Source organism: Sturnira hondurensis, unplaced genomic scaffold (genome assembly GCF_014824575.4).
Source record: "Sturnira hondurensis isolate 20B ecotype Veracruz unplaced genomic scaffold, ASM1482457v3 Scaffold0022215, whole genome shotgun sequence".
Lineage (NCBI taxonomy): Eukaryota > Metazoa > Chordata > Mammalia > Chiroptera > Phyllostomidae > Sturnira > Sturnira hondurensis.
This window is the reverse complement of record NW_028094846.1, coordinates 8,300,830-8,322,393: the sequence shown is the minus strand read 5'-3', so window position 1 is coordinate 8,322,393 and position 21,564 is coordinate 8,300,830. Positions and strand designations below refer to the sequence as shown.

Below are 21,564 nucleotides of genomic sequence, written 5' to 3'. Positions count from 1 at the left end.
TTAAAAAAAAACTTCGCTTCCTTCCTTTCTTTCTTCTTTTTTTTGAGCTTCTAGTTTCTACCTTGGGCGTCCCTTCTTGTGTTCTCAGTGGCGTCTGTTCGCTTTTATGTTCTCTTCATTTTTGTCCCCGTTTCTTTGATTTTTCTCCCACTCCCGATGGACCTACTGTGACAATTAAAGGGAGGTGATATCTGAACACGTCAACCGCCGTGCCTGGCTGGCTGAAATTAGTGAATAAATGTTCGCTCGCTCGCTCTCTGTCTCTCTCTCTAGCTCTCTCTCCATATGTCTGCTTTACAGGGATTTTTAAAAATTGCTTGTGGAGGAGACAGAAGAATGACTTCTAAGGTTTCACTATTTTTAGCAGAGGCCTTTCTTTTCTTGCTTTCTTCAGCTCCAGCAAGAAAGGGCCTGGCTCCCGCGTTAAGGTGGGGATAACAGTACCCACAGTGGGGGACCGTTCCTGGAAGGAACGCTCAGCGCGGGGAGTGGTCCACGGTCCGAGTGCAATAAGCCACAGCTCCTCCTGGGCTTGTGACTGATTATCCTCGTCCTTCATGTTTGCACTGCATTGCCCAGGTCAACAAAGAGTTGACTCCATAAAATGGAGTCGCATGAAGCATCTTTGCTTCCTTGGGATAATTACAAGGACCAAGGATTTGTGAATGGTTCTGACACCCAGAGCTTGGGTATTACCGTCCATCTCTACCCGCCTGAGGTAACGATCGGAAGAGAGACAGGTCTGCAAATTCCCTCTTTTCTTTGCTGGGCGTGTGTGTGCACGCGCGTGTGTTTGCACCTGCACGTGATTTATAAAGTGCAAACCAAGTGTGCAGCACTGTGCATTGGGCTGTACCTTCCTATCTCATTTTATTATCAGCAATAACCCTCTGGGGTAGAAATCATGATCTCCATTTACGAGACCAGGGAACAAAGGTTTACGCACATGTAAAAGCTCGCTGAAGGTCGCATAGCTAGTAAGAGGCTGGACTCCAGTTGAATCGGGGCCCGTGTTACTCCTGTGACTTTATGTTGTGTCTTTTATCGATGTTTCCTGCCCTGGAACCTCCCTTCATTCAGGAGAAGGTGGCCCCAGGGCCAGAGGGTAGGAAAAGCACCTTTGTGTGGTCTTTGTGTATGTTCTACTGCCCCCTGGTGGACATCTTCTGCCTTTGCATTGTCACCAGAGGGAAGTGGGTGTAGCTCTTGGCTAGGAACGCATGGGGTGGGGCCGCTTGGCTGGATTTTTGTCCTTCTCCAAGTGGCGGTAGGGTTGCTGTGAAGATTAAAGAAGGTGAGGTATGTGACAGCTTTGTAAAACCAGAGGACAGGAGCCATTTGTAAGGTATGAAGACGCCCAGTGTCCCCCTGACTTCTGACGCTAATGTGGACTCTTCTCCCACTGACACATCAGGGTCTCATTTTCATCCCCCCCCCCCCCCCCCCGCTGNTTTTCCTCCCCCCCCCCCCCCGCCAGCTGTTGGGATTGGGGGCACCAGGAAGAAGTTTGAAAATTGGTGACGAACAGTGACATTTTACCTATGTTATCGCTCCGTGGGCTCGGGTGTATACCTGTCTGTCTGTCTATCCATCTGGGGGTTTTGTTTTTTAAAAAGAGAACTTGAAGTCGAGAGCGGCGGTGTGGCCAGCAGTGTGGCGGGTGTTCCCTGAAGTCCCCCATGCCGGGAAGTGGACAACAGCCCTCCCCACCTCCATCCTGGCCAGGGCTACCCTGCTCAGTGAACCTTCCTTTCTGCCCCCCGCCCCCGCCCCTTCTCAGAGTTGTGGGGACAAGCAGTGGGGAGACTGGAGGCCTCACCTGGCAGTGATCCTGTCGAATCAGGCTGGGGAGCCAGAGCTGCATCGGCGTGCCATCGTCACCATGGGGGACACCCTGGGTAAGCAGAAGCCTGCACACCGTCCCTGCCTTCCCCTCTAGGGTAGCTCTGGGCGGAGCACATCCGTGCTTCGGTTCTCAGGTTCAGTGGAGGGTCCAAGACTATGGCTCCAGCTTGCCTTTGACCCAGGAGCCTCAGTGTTTTGGAGACAGAAAGTCCAGAGAAAGGAGCGTCCTTCTCGCCTCTCTGTTCCCCAGAAAACAGGCGGTATGCCAGGGCAGGCCAGGCCCTGAGATTGGAGTTTGCAGCTCTCTCAACGGGGGACCTTCTATTCTGGTCAGACTTCCCAGAAGATGAGTTAGGACATGGGGCATGTCCCCCCTGTGGCCGTTAGTCCTTCAGTGACTCAGTGCGAGCAGACAGGAAATTCCATTTTTGCCTGAACTACCCTGGGTAGTTGTGTACACTTTATTCCTAGCACCACTCTGTGAACTCGGCCTGATGAACACTTGGGGAGGATTGAATGGTTCAGATCAGTGACTCTCAGGTTTGGTCCAGGGGCAGAACATGGAGAAACCATGGTTCTCTTTGTGGACCTTAGTGAAGTACGACTCTGTTAAACTTAAAATAGCTTTGTGTGAAATTGTGCCAAGTCAGACAGCAGGTCACTCAGCCCCCGGCTACAAAGCGACACTTTGTGCTGAGCCCTTGGGTGCCAGGCGCTGTGTTAGGTACTTCACCTGCTTGAATGAACTTCAGTTTGGAGGTAATGGAAAGTGCGTGGGAGGGCACTTTAAACCCGGGAACAGTTTGGTAATTAATGTGATTTTTCTGAGCACCGGGGAAAGGCCTTCCCATTGTTTGATTTCTGCAGGGAATGTGTTAGGTGGCCAAGAAGCCTGGTTTTAAACGCGGCTCCTCCTAAAAAGTGGTCCACGTCTTCCCTCCGGTGTAGGCATCCGTTCTCACTCCTTGCCCTCAGGAAGGACTCACATGCTTAGAAAATCCCTACTCAGAAATCCATTAGAGGCAAGGCGAAACAGTGCCCCATTCTAGCTGCAGAGAACTGAAATGGAGTGTCGGAGGCCAAACACGTGGTGCGGAAGGAAACCGAGGGTGGGGTGGTTTGGGGGCTGTGGGGCTTGTCCCCTCTGATCGGCGTCTGAGTCCAACTTCAGCGGGCTCCCCTCCCACCCAGATGTCCCCACGGGGGCGCATCGCGTTTCATGACTGGGGCTTGTCCTCCCCCTGCAGCCGGGAAGGGGATGGTGGAGGCGGCTCACTTCTGCTACCTCGTGGCTCGCGTGCCCTTCGGCCACTACACGGTGAAGACAGACCACCTGGCCCTGCTGGGCAGTAGCCACAGGTATGCGATCTCTCGGGACACAGGAGACGGGAAGGGGAGTTTTGTTTTCTAGGGGTGTGCTTTAGCGCTTGTTGGGTTTCATGGCTCTATTTCCCGCTTTCTTTTCTGTGAATCCCAGCTACCGCTGGTCCCCTTCTCTGGGACTTGTTTCCGCTCAGGTCTGGGCAAGGGGAGGCCCAGCAGGTGCCGCTTCACACCACCAGGGGGCCTTTGGTGGGAGCTGGCGCCCTGGGGTTGTATTGTGCGCCTCTGGCCACTGGGTGGCGCCCTGGCTCCATGACTGGGGTCTGTCTCTCATGAAATAGCGTGAGCGCCTTGTGGCGCTGTGTTAGGCAGCCCTGGGCAAAACCGGAAAGTGGAAGAAGTTTTTGTTTAGCTCCTACACCCCTGCCTTCGTGCATAGGCTCCTCCGAGTTCCACCTGTCACTCATTCTCTCTGGGCTCTGACATTAGGTGTTTCCTCCATTTCTGGACCTCGTTTTCCTCCGGCCCTGTAATAATGAACATTTCCTGAGCCCTGTGTCAGTCATTTTGTTTGCACTCTTTCCTTCCATCACTACAAATTTACCCCATGAAGAGAATGTTCTGTTTAATCTTCACTTTCTAGAGGAGGGAAACCAAGGCACAGAGAGGTTGAGGAACTTTTCTAAGATAGCACAGCTGCTGTGGGGTCAAGTTAGACTTGGAGGCCAGACTGTGCGGCGGCTGCAAAGCCCTTATTTTAGTAACTGTACCAACTGCCTGCAGACGCACACGCCGTGTGGCCCTGGGGCTCTGGCCCCGGATAGCCTGTGGTGAGCTTGTCAGAGAAGCTCCTCTGTAAGAGGGTGCGGTTCACACGTCTCTCGGCTGGTTTGTGTGGCAAGAGGAGATGTCTGCAGAGGGAGTCGTGATGCCAGGGACGGTCCTGGTGACAGTGGAGAGCTGTGGAGGGAGACACGTGGGGCACGAAGGGACTCGGGCGGCCCCTTGGGTCACACTGACCCGGTCGGCTTCCTCACTGGCTGAAGGAACACCCAGCACAGGGACCAGGGTTGGTTTTTGGCTCCGTGACCCTCCCTGTTCAATGCCATGCCAGCTCTGATAGGTGCTCCCAGAGTGTCACCTCGCTCCCTCTTTTGTGCCCTTGGGCTCAGGCTGGGGGTGGCCCGTGACAGCAGCACATGCTAGGCTTTCGGGGCACTCAGGTGAGCTGGGAGGGACGGCAGCCTGCCTCACGGACCCTCCAGCGAGGAGGGCAAGGGATGAGCCCCTTCCCTATTTCCGCAGCCTTCCCCTTACAGCTTCCCATGGGGCTGGCCCCGGCAGAGTTCTGGTCGTCCCCCAGAACAGAGGGGAGTGGAGGGGGAGAGCCTTCCCTCTGGAGGCCCAGAGCCCTTTCCCCTCCAGGACTGGGACTCTGCTGAGGACCAGGATGGTTGACATTGGTGTTCCACTGTCTGCTGGGACTCATCTTCCTCCCCTGCCCCCACCTCAATCTCTTATTGTTCTTCCCTGGTTTCAGTCAAGAGTTTCTGAGGTTTGCAACCACGGAGGCCATCCAGAGGACGGAAATATTCGAGTACTGCCAGCTGCTGGGCCTCCCCCAGGCCTTCATCCCTTCTTTCCAGGTAACCGAACCCACGCGAGGCCGGGCTGGCACCTGCGCTGTCTCCACGGTGGCGGGCAGCTGGGTTTCCAGCTCTGTTCTTTGGCACAGACGAGCGGGGCCAAGGCACCTACCAACTTTTCCTCATGTGCTTGAGCGTGGGGAGGGTTAGGATTTCTCTCTAGGTCCCCTAAATGTCTGAGTTTTAAGATAGGCAAGCAAAATACTGCAGTGGTGTCTGCTCGAAGCCCCCGCCTGGTTCTGGCCGATGAAAATCCTGCCCGGGGTCCTGGCTGTGCAGCGGGCGTGGGCCTGAAGGCCCCAGCCGGTGGGCTGCTCACCCTGCTCCACGCTGCTGTCCTGCTTCTCTGACCTCCAGGGACTCTTCCGTCTTCAGACCCTGGAAATCACTCCCTGCTCCATCCTTGGCCCCCATCCTGCCTTCCTCCCCGAGGGCTTCCTCGGTGCCGGTGGCCTTGTCCTTCACAGGTTCCAACCTCTCTCTTCAGCTTCCCTGTGGGAGGCTCTCTTGTCACTTTCAATTCATAAAGACTCTTTCAGCGCCTGCTTCCGTGACACGGTGGCAGTGACACACACGCACAAACACGCAGGCACACACACGCACCTCAGAACACGGGACGCAAACCAAAGCAGACCTTGACGATGAATGAATTCCTATGCACGGAGAAACGACCCCGTTCGTGACTTCTTTCTGCAGTTCCCCAGAGCCCCGGGGGCTCCAACGCACCCTGCTGACCGGCGCCTCGGGGTGCAGGCCTTTGGCCTCCCTGCCCTTTCCTTCCCGAGTCTGCCCGCCTCTCATGAGCTCCGGGCTGGCAGAGACGAGAAGAACAGGTTTCTGAGAATGTGCTCCCTGTGCGTAGCACTAGGCTTTCATACCTTGTGTATTGCCAGCCTCATGAGGCCGGTGTGATGTCCGCCCATTCCCCTTCCTGGAGGAGGGAACAGGGGTCAGAGCTATGGGCTTACATCTCTTGCATATCATTTGCTCTCAGGACTTTACACAGAACCAGTCATTTAGTCTTCGCCACAGCCAGCTGAGAGGTGGTATTATCGTCCCCACTTGTGCTGAGGCACAGAGGGGCGGGGTCATTGCTAGTGCTCCTTGCCCAGCAGGGAGCTGGGACTTGAACTTGGGTCTGCCTGATTGCCGGGCCCTCAGGGTCCATCTCGGCCTGTGACGCTTGCTTCTGGGAATGCCCACCCACGCCCGTCCGCACNATCCAGTCATTTAGTCTTCGCCACAGCCAGCTGAGAGGGGGTATTATTGTCCCCACCTGTGCTGAGGCACAGAGGGGCGGGGTCATTGCTAGTGCTCCTTGCCCAGCAGGGAGCTGGGACTTGAACTTGGGTCTGCCTGATTGCCGGGCCCTCAGGGTCCATCTCGACCTGTGACGCTTGCTTCTGGGAATGCCCACCCACGCCCGTCCACACTCCCCCGTGGGCTTTAAGCCCCGGCACCAGCCATTGTTTCTTTTACACACCCCCCGCCCCGGCATTTGGCCCTGTGCCCCTCGTGGCTTTCCAGGAGAGTAGGCCGCATTTCCATGGTGACCAGGGCTCGAGAGACGGAGGGATGTGACTTCCACCCCTTTCTCTAGGAGCTTCGGGCTGCGCTTGGCCTTGGGCCCATGCACGGATAGAACGCCCCGAATGGCACTAGGCCCTCCTTGGTACTTAGACGCCAGAGTCACAGGAAGCTGGCAGCCTGCTGGCTTCCTTCCTCTCTGTCTACCCCTGCCTGGGTGGACCTCTCACCGGCCCTGTTCCTCCTCGCAGGTGTATAAGCTCCTGTATGCCTCCCGGCTGGCAGATTTCGGCCTTGCCTCCCAGGCCCTGCATTACTGTGAAGCCGTTGGCGCAGCCCTGCTTAGCCAGGGAGAGAGCAGTCATCCGGTACTGTTGGTAGAGCTCATCAAGGTGAGCTTCTTAAAGGGTTCTCTGCGCCTGTTTTATCTTCAGCGTTCAGAGCCAGCGATTGCCAAGTGGCTTAGGCCCACGTTTTGTCTCCTTTGAGCCTGCTGTGGAACGGGAGCCCGGGGCTGACTTTGACCGTGCGTGCATGCCCAGACCTGATAAGCCGAGGCCTGACACTGAGCAAAGAAGGCTGCTATGGGTGGGGGCACGGCAGGGGGGCTGGAGGCTTGGGCACATGCAATGCAAGACATCCATTCTTGCATCTGCTTTTCTGGTACAATAACACGGCACGTTAAGGTGGAACATTCTAATTATAAAAGCTACACTTAGAGAACATATTTTAGTGATGAAAATAGGAAATGCTCCTCATTAAAATGCTTCTAAATGCACGGAATACTTTATCACATGTTTAATATACTTAAAAGACAAAACATATCAACTTTTAGTTCCGGGGGGAAAGAAAATCAGGCAAAGAGTTCCAATTAATTGAAAAAAAATGTCTTAGCTGGAGAGTAAAAAGGCAGCCTGCTGTTAATTTTTGCTTTGCTTTAGGTGAGGGTCGGTAACCAATAAGACCTGTGGTGCTGAGCCTCCTTGCTCTGAGCTTTCTGCCGTAGGGTGATGTTAGCAGTGAGCTCAGGCACCCGGTGTGGAGAAGGAGGAAAGTTCCGAAACTTAATAGTGGGATAGAGTCTTACGATACGAAGTAGTCCCCCAACCAGCGGGCACAGGTGTCACCTGGGCGCCACCCAGAGTCCTGGCATCAGAGTCAGCCTTTCCACAAGGTCCCAGGTGGTCCGAGGAGCGTGGGAGTTTGAGAAGCACTTACGCAATGCAGCCGAGTAACAGTTTCTCCTCACATTTCACTTAGCATCTGACACCAGGGGGGGTTCATGGCGTTTGCATGTTGCAGTTTTGCAGACATACCTGCTGCATGTGCTCTCTCTTGGTTACACATGGTGATCTAATTTACGAGCGAGTTCCGGCGCCTCCTCCTTTTCCCTGAGTGTGTCTTCCCCCATTTTCTTGCCGTTTCTCTTACTTACTCGTCTCCCCCCGGTTCCCTTCCCGTACTCTCTGCCCCCGACCTGCCTGCACACCTGGCACAGCTAGCCGAGAAACTGAAGCTGTCGGATCCTCTGCTGTCAGAGAGACGCCGCGGGGACCGGGACCTGGAGCCCGAATGGCTCATGAGCCTTCGGAAGCTGCACAAGGAATTGGAGGTGAGTGGGCCTGGGGCGGCATCGGTGTGGGGAGCTCTCTGCTCCCCGCTGAGCTCCCGTTTACACAGAGGGCACAGGCACTGACCTTGGCAAGTCCCCCCCTTGGCAAGTCAGACCCCGGAGGCCCGGTCTGACCTGGGAGGGGTCGGCACTCAGCTCCACACCTCGGCCTTTCTCCTGGGCGGAGACGTGTTCCATTATTCGCTTGCAAGAGGGTGGGGCCCTTTTCAAAATCATGCCTGCCACCCGCCCGAGGCCCCAGAAAATACGTTTTATGAGGATCAAGGCTTCCGCTCCTTTAGGAAGGACGGATCACAGTGTGTGCACGCCTCTTTCATGTAACGTAGGGCGATTGCTTAAAAGACTTCCGGGCCTTTCCTTTTTGTCCTGACAATTGTGAAAGCTGCCGGTCGTAATTGTAACGATGATTGGAACAGGGCTTCCTCCATTTTCTTTCTCCCACTCCTTCTGAGAAAGGATGGGGTGGAGTTTTTAAGGTACCCGTGGCCCTTACTCCGTCCACATGCTGCCAACTCCGGGGCATCCGGTTTCCCGTGCTTGCCCCTTCCTGGAGGGGACACAGTGGCCCAGTCTCCCGGTCCTGGGTCTCTGCCTGCTCTGAGCAGAGCTAGGAGACAGGAAGGGCTGAGGCTGCTACCCACCCCTCCTACCCCCCACCTTCCCCACCAGTCCCTGGCACTCCACTGAGGTTTCCTCGCCTTGGTGACCCTCAAGTTTCTTTTTGACTTAATGTTTAAACCATCGTTCCCTGTTCTTGTTTCCCTTTGTGTGGCTTAAAGGGTTTTCCTTTATCTCAATTAAGCACAAGGTAGCAGGAGCCCCTGGGGAACCCCGTTCCGCTCGCTTGGATATTTCGGGAGCCCGAGGAACAACAGGTACCCAAACTGTCGAGCCGAGTGTCTAAGTAGCTGACCCTTGGGATCTGGTGACAGGAGGCAGCGTCACTTAAGATGCACCCGCCCCTCCCGTCCTGCCCCTTTTTCATGGCCTGTGTCAGGCTGACCCCATGGTCCGGGTGTCATCCCCACGCCGTGCCCGCAGCCGCGGTCGTCCCGGTGCTTCTGAGTCCTCACGCTATCAGAGCTTCTGCTTCGTGTTCAGGTTTTAACACTTGTCACTTCCTATCCCTCTCTAACTGCTTCATCTCTGTCCTGCCGTCTCCCCGGCTGAATACATTTCGCGAGGTCAGAGACGGCGCGCGACCTCTGTTTCACGCTGGTGTCGGGCTGTTCGGAGATCTCCAGACGCTGCGCGATCGGCTGCCACACACACGTGAAATACGTTCCAGAGCGTCTCAGTGCACGCTTCCTTCCCCCTCGGGACACCTCTGGGTTTGGCTGGGCCACCTCATCGGCCCCGATTAATTCCGTGCCCTTTTCCCAAATGACGTGCCACGGTGGAGTCAGAACGAGGCCTCGTCTCTTTGCTCCCGGCCTTTCCCCAGCTTTTACCTCTTCCTTCAGGGATGAGTGAAGGGGGGAGGCTGGCAGGGCAGGTCTGGGTTTCCATTTCTTGGCGTTGCTGCTGAGTCGCAGAATCTGTGAAGGTCAAGGGCTGGAGGAGAGCCAGGCTGGGTGTCTCTGAACGGCCACTTCTGCTAGGAAGCAGCTGTGTCTCCTGTCACCCAACCGAGCAGGTGGGACTGTCGCCCCGTCCTACGCCGTGACCTTGGGCCAGTCATGGTACACATCCACCTCTAGCCTGTCTCATTGGCAGAACGGCGGAGCCAGAACCAAGGCCACCGCTCCTGTTCCGTAAAAGCAAAGCCATCATTTCTGCGGCCCAATGGGCATTTTAACTGGAATCTTTCTGAGTTTTAAACACCCAAGCCCGTCAGGAAATCCTTGAAGGAGAAAGTTTCTCTGAAAACAAAAAAGTGTGGCGTTACAGAAGGTGGTAACTTCCGCCTCCCAACCCCGGTTGAACGCTCGGAGCTCGCCCAAGGCGGGAGTGAAACACCTGTCTGAACTCTGCGTCACAAGCCGTGAGCGGCGGCACCACAATGGCTGTGCGGTGCTTGCCGTCACATCCATGGCAGCCACGTCAAGGGGCCTGTTCTCGCGACCACTTTCCAACAAGGATGTGGGCAGGAACGTACATAATGTGGGGTGATTAGCACGTGCAAATGCAGCGGTTCAGGTCTCATCTCTTTCTCCTTGCCCTGTATCCTTAGAGAACACTTTCTACCAGGATCTTTCGGAACACCGAGGTGACTCAGAAGCCACTGCAGACCCCTCAGCCCTGTGGCCGACAGTGGAGCCCACGGGCCTGGTCCGGCCGGGCCCCCAGCAGCCCTTTTCACTCCAGCCAGGCTCCTACCCATCAGGAGGAGACTGGGGACAGACGGAGGTCCCAGTGCCTCTTTACTCAGTTCCCGAGACCCACCTGCCGGGGCTCAGTGGTGGCTTGGCTGTGACAGAGGCTCCCGGAGGAAGAGCCTGGGAGGAGGCCCACGGGACACAGCTGCCTCCTGGTAAGGCCTGTGCTGGGCTGGCAGGCTGGGGTGAGCAGGTCTGGAGGGAGGGAGCAGACGAGAGGAGGCAGGGGCCAGTGGGGAGCCGGGAAAGACCTGAATGGGGGGGGGTATGCACGTGACAGGGGGCCTACTGTGTGTTGGCTCTGGTGCTGGTGCTCTGCACACATGCGAGGGAGCTTGCTCTCTACTGGGACAAGCACAGCAAGGCGGACAACAGCCCCACCGGCCCTCCCCAGCATCACATAGTTTCTAGGAGAGAGGCTGCAGGGTGGAGAGCTGTGGTGAAGGTCAAGTCCTCCTACCGAAGTCCAAGAGCTCGCTGCCCACAGAGACCCATGCTCCTGTCCGGGTCCCGGGTGTCCTAGGCCCATTCGGCCTTGGCCAGCAGGGCTGAGAGTGGGCGAGCCGTGCTGGGTGTCGCCAGGGAAGTGCGGGAGGCCAGCCAGTTGGATCAGCTCTCAGACCTCCTCAGATAAAGGCCTGCCCACCACGGGACACTCAAAGGGAGGAAGTGGTCTGGCCAGGGAGGACCCCGGGTCCTAGCTTGATGTGGCCCCGATTGCCAGGGTTCCTGAGGAACAATGTGGTGTCCAGGGTAGAGGAAGGGTGACCGGCATGTCCTGGGGCAGCTGAAATTGATTTGAGAGGGCCGGGCAAGGGGTCCTTATGTCCAGTGTGCTATGCTTGGGGCTTCGGGCTCGGAGCTCTGGCTGCTTCACAGTTAGGAGAGCCCACTGCCCCCATTACCTTCCCCAGGACGGTCGGGACAGGTACAATCGCGAATCATGACATCTGTTTCTTTTTGTGCCGCAGGAGAGAACACGTTGTCTCCAGACACTTCCCAGCATCCTGACGGTCCTGAGGTGGTTTCTGAACCACAGGTAAGAGGATGAAGCCGGCCCCGAACATCAGGTTTTCCTCGTCACCAGGTGGCTCCGCCACACGCACACTCCCTCCTCTGCCCGGCCCTGGCCCGTCCTTCCCCACTGCACCTTGTTTGTGCTCATGTCCTCCCCACTGAGTCCTGAGACATGGGGACACTGTGTTCCCAGACGCTCGGTCCCACCTGCCTATGTCCCCCACCCCAGCCGGGGCAGTGGGGCCGGGTGTAGTTCTGGCCTCACAGGGCTGCTCTGTCAGACACGTTCTTCTTACCGTCACACCAAACACTCGCCACGCCCTGCCCCGTCCTGGGGGACTCTGGGTGGTTCTTTTCTTTCATTTCTACCTTGCTTTGCTCTCAAGAGAGGTCTACAGCAGCTCTGTCTTTTGTCCTCGGTGATGCTGTAAGGTCACTGGCAGAAGTGACCGTGTCTGATTGATGATGTCATGTAGCGGTTGAATGGATGTTCCCTTCTCCCAACAAGGGCTGCACTGGTCCCAAATGTAAGATGTGTTCCTCAGCTTTGCCTGGTTGGTCGGTTGTATCCCGTAACTTTCTCAAGTATCAGCCGGCTACAGGTCTTAAAAACCTGTATACTTTACTTTTTCTTTTTCCAACTGAAAAAGTAATACATTCTTAATTATAGAAAACTAAAGAAATAATCAAGCTAATATCACTCATAATCCCAAAGTCAAATAGTTGGTTATTTCAATACTCACATATGTGTGTCTATGTATAAACACACACAAACAACATGTTTTTAAATGGTTAAGAATACGTATGTATGCAGCTTTACTTCCTATTTGGTATTTAACACTATAAAATGAGATATTCCCATGTCATTCATAAATAAGATTTTTAATATTGGTGTGGAAAGCACTTTTCATTGTAGGAAAGCACATTCATTCATTCATTCATGCATTCATTCATTCATGCATCCATTTATTGGTCCGTTCACAAATACTGAGCTTCCATGGCAGGCATGGTCATGGGGGCTGGGGACACACAGGGAACCAGACCTGGTGTCCACACGGCGCTCCCATTTAGTGGAGGTGCCCACAGGAACCCCCCTGTGCATGGAGGGATTTGACTTTACATGGGGTGGCAGGGAGGGCGTCCCTGAGGAGGCCTGAGCGAGGTCAGCCTGGAGCGTGACCATGAACTGGGGGAGTGCCCTGGGAACAGGGGCTCGGGGCAGAGGGAGCACCCAAGCAGGGCCGACTGGGTGCTGTCAGGGAGCAGCGAGAGAAGCCCTGTGTCTAGAAATCGGGGAGCAATGCGAGGGCGCTAACAAGCCAGGCCCTGGAGAGGAGCCGGATTTTAGTTTGTTGGCCTTCACCGTTTTGTTTCTTGTCTCTCTTTTCCTTTTTTTCTTTCCTATTCTTCCTCTCCCCTTCCTTCCTTCCTTCTCCCCTTCCTCTCATATATTAAACACAGTGGAGGGAATCCTGGTGTATAAGCCCTTGTCTGTTTCTTGGATTATTTAATTAGGGGAAATCCCTAGAAGAGAGCCAGCCTGCCTGAGTTTGGGTTCCTATCTGCCATTTACTACCTGTGACCTTTGACAGGTTGCTTCGCCTTTCTGTGCCTTAGTTTTCTCTTCTGTGAAAGGGGGTGGTGGCTGTACCAACCTCACAGTACTGTCTTAAGGGTGAAATGTTTTCATGATACCTGTAAAAACAGAATCAGTATGTTGTACACAGAGTAAATGCTACACTCTTTGGGATAAACTGTAAAGCTTTTCTTACAGATTGCTGAAGTATTTTCCAAAGGTTGTACCAATTATGGGTTTTTTTTTGGACAGTGTAAAATATGACACAGAAGGACAAATGTTGTATGACTCCATTGATGTGAGACAGAAAGTAGAGTAGAGGTGACCAGGGCAAAAGGGGAGTGAGTGTTTAATGGGCACAGTTTCCACTGAAGTGAATGGAAAGTTCTAGAAATGGTGGTGGTGGTATGACGTTGTGAATATACTAATGCCACTGGATTTACACTTAGAAATGGTTACACTGGTAAACTTTCTGCTCTACTGAACACAGCACAACAATTGAACATTAAGGGACATGGGGACAGTTTGCTCCTCTCTGGTGTATTTGTTCACAGCAGCCTTGGAGCAGGTAGGCTTGGAAGTGGGCTCCAGGGGGAGTAGGTTTGGGGGCTACTCTGATTGTCCTTTTGGGTATGTGGGTCCCCATGGGGTGTTGCCTGGACCTCTTCACTTTTGGCGGTACCCTCTCCTGCCCCTGCTCCGGCCTTGGTATAGTCCTGGAAACCCGATGTTCCCAGGGAGCTGGCCCAGTGCCCAAACCCCCAGGGGACTGGGGATAGCGTGCGGACCGAGGTCGGGCTCTGGCCTTGACCTGGGACCTTCGGCATGTCCCGTGGCATGACTAAGCCCTACCTCCTCAGCAGTGAAGTATGACCCGGCAGGGTGATCCCACAGAGTGGGTGAGCAGGCTAGTCAGGTGACGGCATCCACCTAAAAGTGTCGTCGTAACCTGTCCAGGGCATTACACAGGTGAGCTCTCGTTTTCTTTCATCCCAGGTGCCACTGCTTCCCGGGACACATGACATTTCCGAGAGTGCCACCGTTTCGGCCAAGAAGGAAGAGGAGGAGGATTCTTCCGATGAGGCAGCTAAAAAGTCTTCCCATCACACTGCACAGAAAGCAAAGGTAGGCGGTGTGGGGCAGCACACACAGGCGGAGGGCTGGGGCTTCTCTTCCCAGCAGGCTGGGGGTCTGGGCTGGGGCTGTGTCCCCGCCCCAGGTCACCACCTTACCCTGGGGTGACGAATCTCATGCCCGAGGGATAATCACACCTGCAGGCCATTGAACTCTACCCCTCCCCCCCACCCCCGCTCCTGCCCCCAGAGCTCAGGGTTTGGCTGGTTCAGCTGGTTTCGCTCAAAGCCCACCCACAGCGCTTCCCCCTCAGAAGATGAAGACTCATCAGACAGCCCCAACTCAGAGGTAACCTGGCGGGGGGACCGGGAAGCCCCATCTCATGTGGACCCCTCCCAGGATGGCTCCTCAGGCTCAGAGGGCTTGGCATTGGCATTGGACTCCAGCCCCGTCTGGGTGCAGGGACGGAGGTCATGAGAAATAAATGGATCCTGTGAAGAGAAAGGCCGTAAAAGTTAGGATGACGAATTGTAACTCGGAAGGCCAGCGATCACTGGGACTCATGGAGCGGGGGAGTGGCCCACAGGAAGTGGAGTTTGGGGGGAAAACCCGAAGCGGGTTGTAGGTGGAAGCCCGGGGGCGGGCCCCGCGGGAACATAAGCAGGCCCTCGTGGATTTGCTAACCGCCAACGCTGCCCTTCCCTTTTCACGAAGCAGGAGACCCCCAGCGCGTCTCCTCCCCGCCAGGCTGGCTCAGGCCTCTCACTGACGTCTCTCCCAGAGCCCCCGTCTCCGCCAGGCACCGGCACCTTCTCCGGGGCCACAGGTACGGCCAACCTCATGTCCGCTGGGCTGTGGTGGTCTGCTCCGTGCTTCCCGACGGTTGGAGGTGCCTTCTGGGAGTGTCCGCTGGGCTGTGGTGGTCTGCTCCGTGCTTCCCGACGGTTGGAGGTGCCTTCTGGGAGTGGAGACTCCACAGTCCTGGGCAGCAGAAACAGCTCTGACTCTCGGCTTTCTAGGTGGGGGTGAGGTCCAAGGACCAGCGCCCGGTGGAGGAACAGCCGAGGTCACTGGGAATGGAGGCTTGTCTGGGCCACAGGTGAGCAGTCCGAGGGCGGGAGCCCAGGACCCCACCAGGGGCCTGTGTGTGCAGACGGCCCCGTCAGGGCAGGGGCCGGACACATGGGGAAGGTGGGGAAAGCTTCCCTGTAAGTTTGCTGGAGTTGCCGTGACAAGGGGTCACACATGGAGCTGCTTAAACAAAGCATCAGAAGTTCACTCCCTCCCAGCTCTGGAGGGTGGAATCCAAGATCAAGGTATCAGCAGGGCTGGTTTCTCCTGCGGCCTCCCTCCTTGGCTCATAGACGGCCGCCTTCCCCCGAGTCTTCCCGTGGTCATCTCTCCGTGTGTCTGTGTCCAGATGTCCTCTTCCTACAAGGACACCAGTCGTGCTGGGTTAGGGACCCCCACAAGGACCTCTCTTTGCCTTAATCCCCTCTGTAAGGACCCTGACCCCCAATCCATTCTGAAGTACTGGGTTGTAGATTTGAGCATACGAAGTTTTGGGGGCACATGACTTAGCTTGTAACTGCTTCCTTAGGTGAAACCTACAGAACTTCCTGTGTCCCAGCGGGAGGCAGAGTTCACCCGCGTCCTCGGTAGGGGCTGTAATAAACTCTCGATGAATTGTCTACACTTATGCTTTCATGTTGATGGCCAGGAGGGCGCTTTTATTTCTTGTGGCCTGGTGAGAGCATTCATACAGTTCTTTAGGCCTTTCAAAGAAAATCCTACTTTTCATGATGTTATCAATACAAGTTATTGTGGCGTTTTCTCCTCTGGGGCTCCAAGTGCAGCCGTACCTGGGCCTCCATGGACGCCACCTCGTACCCAAGGGTTGGCTGCGTCCACTTGGACCACCTTTGTTTGCTCGAGATTCCCTGAGTTCTATCCAGGAACCTTTCCATTGGCCTCTCCTGACCAAAGTTGACACTCAGGAACACCCCTGGCGCTCTGGGATCCGGGGAGCGGTGACTGATTCTCTATTATTTTCTGTCGCAGGGTGTTTCCTCTGAGCACTACTTCAGCCCTGGTGCCCTGCCCCCCCCGCCCCCCATGAGAGGGGCAGTTCCTCTCTACAACCCATCTCAGGTCTCCCAGGTAAGGAAGCCTGGAGGGGCGGGGGTTAGCACAGGTTACAGATCCGGGTTGGCAATCCTAGTTGACCACTTACGGTGCGAGAGTTCGTGAGCAACCGCTCACCCTTTCTAAGTCTCAGTTTTTGCATCTGTAAATTGGGCTGAGTAGTGGCTACCTCACCGAGTAATTGTGGGGGTTCCATAGGAGCATGTGCAGGGCCTGGCACAGAGGAGAGGGTCAGTCAATGCTGCCCTTGTCAACATTGACCTTTCGTACATCTCAAGACTCGAGGGACACAAGGGGTGGAGATGTCACCAGAGACCTTGCACCATTGCCGTGTCCTGGGGTGAGGGGATCCTTGCCAACACTGAGAAAGGCCAAACTCCCTGCTCTGCAGTGGTCTGGGGACACCAATGACTCTCCTATGTCCCTGGGCCTCCCCCGTTCGTAAAACCGAATTTGTTTTGCTGTATGTAAGAGGTCAAGGTGCTGGGTGGACATTGATCATTAGAACATCACACTGGGAAGCCAGATGCAGCTGGAACATTCTAGATGCTTCACTTGGCCCAAGCAGTCAGCCCTGGGAGGAGCTGCATGTGGAGCTCTAAGCCACTGTGACCTTTGTTTTCTTGCAGCTCTCCACGGCTCCGAGTGTCAGCCGGCCTAATCGCCTTGCTCAGCGCCGCTACCCGACCCAGCCGTGAGGAGCGGCCGCCCGCCCCAGGCCGGCCTCCCTGGGGCACCACGTTTACGGCACTCTCCGTCTTCGTCTCCCAGCCCCTCTGCCCTGTCGGGGCCTTAGGGAGGGTTGCGCTGGCCTGTTGCCTCCACAGGGCATGGAGAAGGTGGAGGGACAGGCTCCCACAGCGTCCAATTCAGTCCAGTCTTTTAAGATCGGCTTCACACAACAGAAATGACTCCATCAGATGGAAAAGCTGGGCATGATCGCAGACGGGAGGGGAGCAGGGAGCAGGGTGCCATCGTGGGGCAGCTTAAAGGATGGTGGCTTCCCAGACAAGTCAGGGCCTGGGGACACCACCGCTGCAATTAGGGAGGACCCCACTGGGCTCTGCAGCAGGAATTCTGGGGCAAGGCACTCTGAGCCATATCCTGGACCAATTTGACTTCTTCCTCAGGTTCAGTTATAGACCACGAATTCATGGCTGTCCTCGGCCAACGTTTTTATACGAAAACTTGATGACTCTTGTCATAATTCCCTTTTCCGTGGCATTTCAGCAGTTTCCCTGTTGGTCCTCGTTTTGTGCACATTTTTAGGCGGTTCAGATTAATTATATTTCTCTCACTTTCTTAGCGGGTCCTATTTTTTCACATTCTGGCATCTGGCTATCAAGTTAGATTGCTGTAGGCATCATATTGTCATGGCAACGACCGAACCTAATGATGCAGATGGATGGAACATCAGTCAAAGAAATGATGGAAAACACTTTCTAAAAATTCACCCCTTCCCCAGGAGAGGAGGAGTGAGTGTGTGACGTGTATCCTTCACTCCTTGCTTCAGACCTTTGCAAGTTCATGTTGGAGGGTCGCTGGAGAGAGAGGGAGGAGGCGGGGGGACACCTCGGAGGTTTCTGTTCCTTTTCTTTTAGACCCAAAATAGAAAGGACCAGTGCTGTTGGTCAGATCTGCGGAGACTTGCTCCACCCAAAGAACATTGTTTTTGTCTGTGCGATGGTGTGTCCAGGTTTTGTGCTCCAAAGTGCTACCTTTCTACGGTTGGCAGCGATTAAACCTGAGGATTTTATAGCAAATGCCCGTCGGTGGCACATTCTGGGGTATCTTCCCCGAAGTCTTTGCTGGTAACAGTTCCACGGTGGGAAAGGTGTGAAGGGCTTGGGGAGAGCCCTTTGTTAACGAGAGTCTAGGCCCTGATCTTCTGAACTTCCAAGTCCGCTCTGACGCCATCTGTTTTTTCAGGCAGGAAAGTAGGAACAAAAGTGCCTTCGATGAGAGGAGCCGCTTCGTTAATTAACCCTCGCATAGTCCGTCTTCTGAAAAGTGTGTTCTTCTTTCAGATTAAGTGAGGAGAACCGTGCCTCAGGGTGTTACATCCAGAGGGGTCTTGGTAAACGCTGTTCCCTTCGTCCTGAAAAGAGGGCTGCTGCTTTGGGGTGATGCCAGTGCCGGCACCCGGGAACGGCACGGTGGCAGGAGTGGGTGGCTTCCACAGAGTCCGTCACTGAGACCTGCACCCTGGCTTGTGCGCCGTTCGCCCTGTAACCTGGGCCAACCCTGCCTGACTTCTCTGTGCCTCTCCTCTGTAATGCAAGGATGATAGTTTTCCATGCTTCTCCTAACACGAGGGTGATAGTCACGACGGTACCTACCACACGGGGGCGCTGCAAGAATTCAATGAATCAAGCTCTCAGTAAAGTACCTGGTACATGCTAAGCACTGTACTCATATGAGTGGTTTTTTTTAAACGAATTATCCGCGTATACGGAGTGAGTTAAATCTCGACTGTCTTGTTGCCCACCAGATTAAACTGTGGATTTTTCATTCTCGATATAGCCATATCCTGGGAATAATATTTAAAAACTACTCAAAATGTGTCCTTGTTACTAAGCTGGTTTCTCTTCCTGTGACCCCCCTCCCCTCAGCCTGTGCTAGGTCTGCGGCTTAGTGCCCAGGGAAACAGGGAGGTAGGGGTGGTCCTGCCCCGTGGAAAGGAGTGCTTTGGAGGAGAGTGGGGACCCCAGAGAAGGGCCAGGACATTGGATGCCTGTGTCCTTACTTTCTCCTCCCGCTGGGGTTATAAATGGAAAAGCAGGGCCTGGAGTGTAAACGAAGCCGGCACTGAACTTAGTTACTTCCCAGGCAAAGGGAACAAATCTGCTGAGCGGAAAAGCCAGGGGCTTCATACACTGGAAAGAGCGATGTCAGGGTATGTATGCTGATTCCCGATCGAAGGCTTGCGCTGTGGCCGAGTCAGAACGCACCTGCTCATCCGTGGGGGGCTGGCTGCAACGGGCCCTGTTGTCCATTGGCCAGGAGACAGCCCTCCGCTGGGTCCAGTGAGGGCCTGAAACCCAGGGTCACGCAGAGGCCTGAGTCCTTTATTAGCTTTTCTTCGTGGTGTTGATGTGGATGAGGTTGCTGAAGGTCACGATCATTTTACAGCTTCTGCTGGTTAGAACCAGTTGTGCTAAAACCAAGCCAGTGCAGCTGTAAGAGAAAAATATTACTTCCTTTCTTTGTGAGATGGGAGTGTGGGGAGGAGAGGAGGTCACAGTAGGCAACTCTTGCTAAGAGTGGAGGCCCGAGAGCACAGAGCTGGTGCTGCCTTTCCTTGTCCAGTGCTTGGGAGAGGCTGCGAGCCTCGAGGAGAAGCCGGCTTGGGCTTGGCGTCTCTTGTCCAGGGTGGCTCGGGAGCCCCAGCAGCTTAGCCTTGGGGATGACGGGGGTCTGAGGCAGGGCCTCAGCTCCCTGCAGCCTAGTGTATGTGGGCTCCTGGAGGGAATGATTGATTGTACAGTGTCCCCAAGGGTCCCAGGGACCCCGGGGGCCCCAGCCGATACCAGGTCAGGGCAGGGTCGGACCAGCCACCTAGAAAGAATAGGGCCCACTCTATCTGCCCTTCGCCGGGAGCCGTTTTGGAAAAAGAGAAGGCATAGAAATCTCTCTTAAAAATAATTACCGAAAGACACCATTTAAAAGGGGAAGAGACAGCTATTAGCAACTGGCAAGTCTGTTTTCATTCTCCTGCTCCTCCCTGGGGTGTGGTCTTGGAGGAAGAATAGCTTCAGGAAATAAAGATGGGACATTTTTCTTAAAAAATGGAGTGGTAACGTGCGAATTTGCGATTCTGCGATAGACATACAATTTAATATTTATATGAAAACATTTAAACTTAACGTTCAGTAATTTGGACGGGAACGAACCATTAAATTCCATTTAAGTGTCTTTATCACGTACAGCCATTCCAGCCTTCTGTCCAATCCCCTTCCAGGGCATGAACCTCGAACAAGCTGAGAGTCCTCAGTCCCCGACACTGCACACGCTCCCCTCTCCGCCTTCGCTTGAGCCCCAGGTGGCTCTGGATCAAAGCTTCTGCTGGCTTCCCCCCCCCCCGAAATTTTTTTCTCTTTGGTCTCTTCCTCTGAGCAGGCGAGGGGAAGAGCGAGCGACGGCATCCGCCTCTTCGCTGAAAACCAGAATATTTTCTTCCAAAGAGGAAATATGCAAAACACTCTTCTGCTTGAAAGGAATAATAATAGGTGTGTAATTTGGGTATCTGACTCACGGGAGTTTCTGGAACGCTTGCCGTCCGCAGAGAGTGGGACGGAACTGCCTATCTCCCTCGTGCGTCCGCCAGCCAGAGCCGGCCATGGTGTGTCGCTGATTCGCACGCCGTCGGGAGTTCGTTCGGTGCTCACCTGAGGTCGCCTCCAGGCATGGCCTCAAGGCTGCCCGCTCCCAGGAAGTAGTCGCAGCAGCCCATTCACTCAGGTCCTTCAGAGAGGGTTTCCTAATGAGACTGAATGACTGTCATGTCGCATGGGCACTAACAGCATACTAAATGTTTCATTACAGGCTCACTCAGTAGGGGCACCTGCTTTCCATGCCTTCTTCCTTTTCGTATCTACCTCCGGGTAGTATTAAAAGTATTTTGCTGAAAGTAGGTCAACGGTACTGTGACTCAAGCTTGGCTGACCTGGGCAAGCTGCTTGTTATATTAATGTGAGATGCTCTCTTGGTCTCTAATCACCTTCAAGGGAACTGATTGAGCATCCAATTTTTAAAGAATCTCAAGAGAGGGGGATTCCGTGGCTTGCCTGGAAGCTCTGGCCTAGAATTTCACACCCTCCAACATGAGAACGCTCTTCCTAATACTTTGTACCCAAATCACTCCCGTGGCTCTTTGAGACTCTCAGCCAGTCTTCAGGGGAGGCAGAAAACAGCTGCTCACCACCACCTGTGTCTGGAACTCGTTCACATTCTGCAAGGCCATTATGTCACATTTCAGCTTCTGAAATGAAGGCTTACAAAATAGGGTTTTCCTGACTAAAGTTGGGGATCAAACCAGCTCAATGCTTGAAGTCTTTTGGTAGCTATAGTGGCCGCGTATTTGGGTTTCAATGACAGTATTTATTGAGCACTCACTTGGTGACAGGCACGGTGGTATGCATTCTAGGAAGTATATATATCATTGTTGCAACATGCTATAGATGAGGAATCTGAAGACTCATCTGAAGAGAGAGATTAAGCAGTTTGTCCAAGGTCATGTAGCTACTCGGGACAGAGCGGGCATTGGAATGCAGGTAGTCTGACCTCTGATTCTGGGCTTTCAGCCACATTGTCCCTGGACATATGCACACTTATTTGTTCACACGTTTGTCACATATTAACTGAATACTGTATCAGGCATTGCACTGCTTTTCCAACAAGATGATCTTGACCCTTAAAATACTCGGGGTCTAGTGAGGGAGATAGTCATGTAAATGTGGA

The 21,564-nt window shown here is 54.5% G+C and overlaps 1 protein-coding gene across 5 annotated transcripts in view; it reads left to right on the top strand.

Moving 5' to 3' along the window:
• The window catches only part of SEC16B (SEC16 homolog B, endoplasmic reticulum export factor), a 44,439-nt gene extending 24,546 nt beyond the window's left edge, over nucleotides 1–19,893 (top strand). For 4 of the 5 annotated variants that reach the window (XM_037035226.1, XM_037035227.1, XM_037035230.1 and 1 more), the window contains exons 13-26: nucleotides 1,781–1,898; nucleotides 3,093–3,204; nucleotides 4,709–4,814; nucleotides 6,593–6,733; nucleotides 7,840–7,953; nucleotides 8,777–8,849; nucleotides 10,148–10,447; nucleotides 11,264–11,331; nucleotides 13,882–14,010; nucleotides 14,209–14,307; nucleotides 14,674–14,785; nucleotides 14,979–15,058; nucleotides 16,021–16,119; nucleotides 16,734–19,893. In XM_037035226.1, coding sequence (XP_036891121.1) covers nucleotides 1,781–1,898; nucleotides 3,093–3,204; nucleotides 4,709–4,814; nucleotides 6,593–6,733; nucleotides 7,840–7,953; nucleotides 8,777–8,849; nucleotides 10,148–10,447; nucleotides 11,264–11,331; nucleotides 13,882–14,010; nucleotides 14,209–14,307; nucleotides 14,674–14,785; nucleotides 14,979–15,058; nucleotides 16,021–16,119; nucleotides 16,734–16,802 — 1,620 coding nt within the window. In that variant the 3' untranslated portion in view covers nucleotides 16,803–19,893. The remainder of the gene's footprint in view (nucleotides 1–1,780; nucleotides 1,899–3,092; nucleotides 3,205–4,708; nucleotides 4,815–6,592; nucleotides 6,734–7,839; nucleotides 7,954–8,776; nucleotides 8,850–10,147; nucleotides 10,448–11,263; nucleotides 11,332–13,881; nucleotides 14,011–14,208; nucleotides 14,308–14,673; nucleotides 14,786–14,978; nucleotides 15,059–16,020; nucleotides 16,120–16,733) is intronic. The other variant, XM_037035228.1, reaches the window with a different exon arrangement.
• The last annotated feature ends 1,671 nt before the right edge of the window (nucleotides 19,894–21,564 follow it).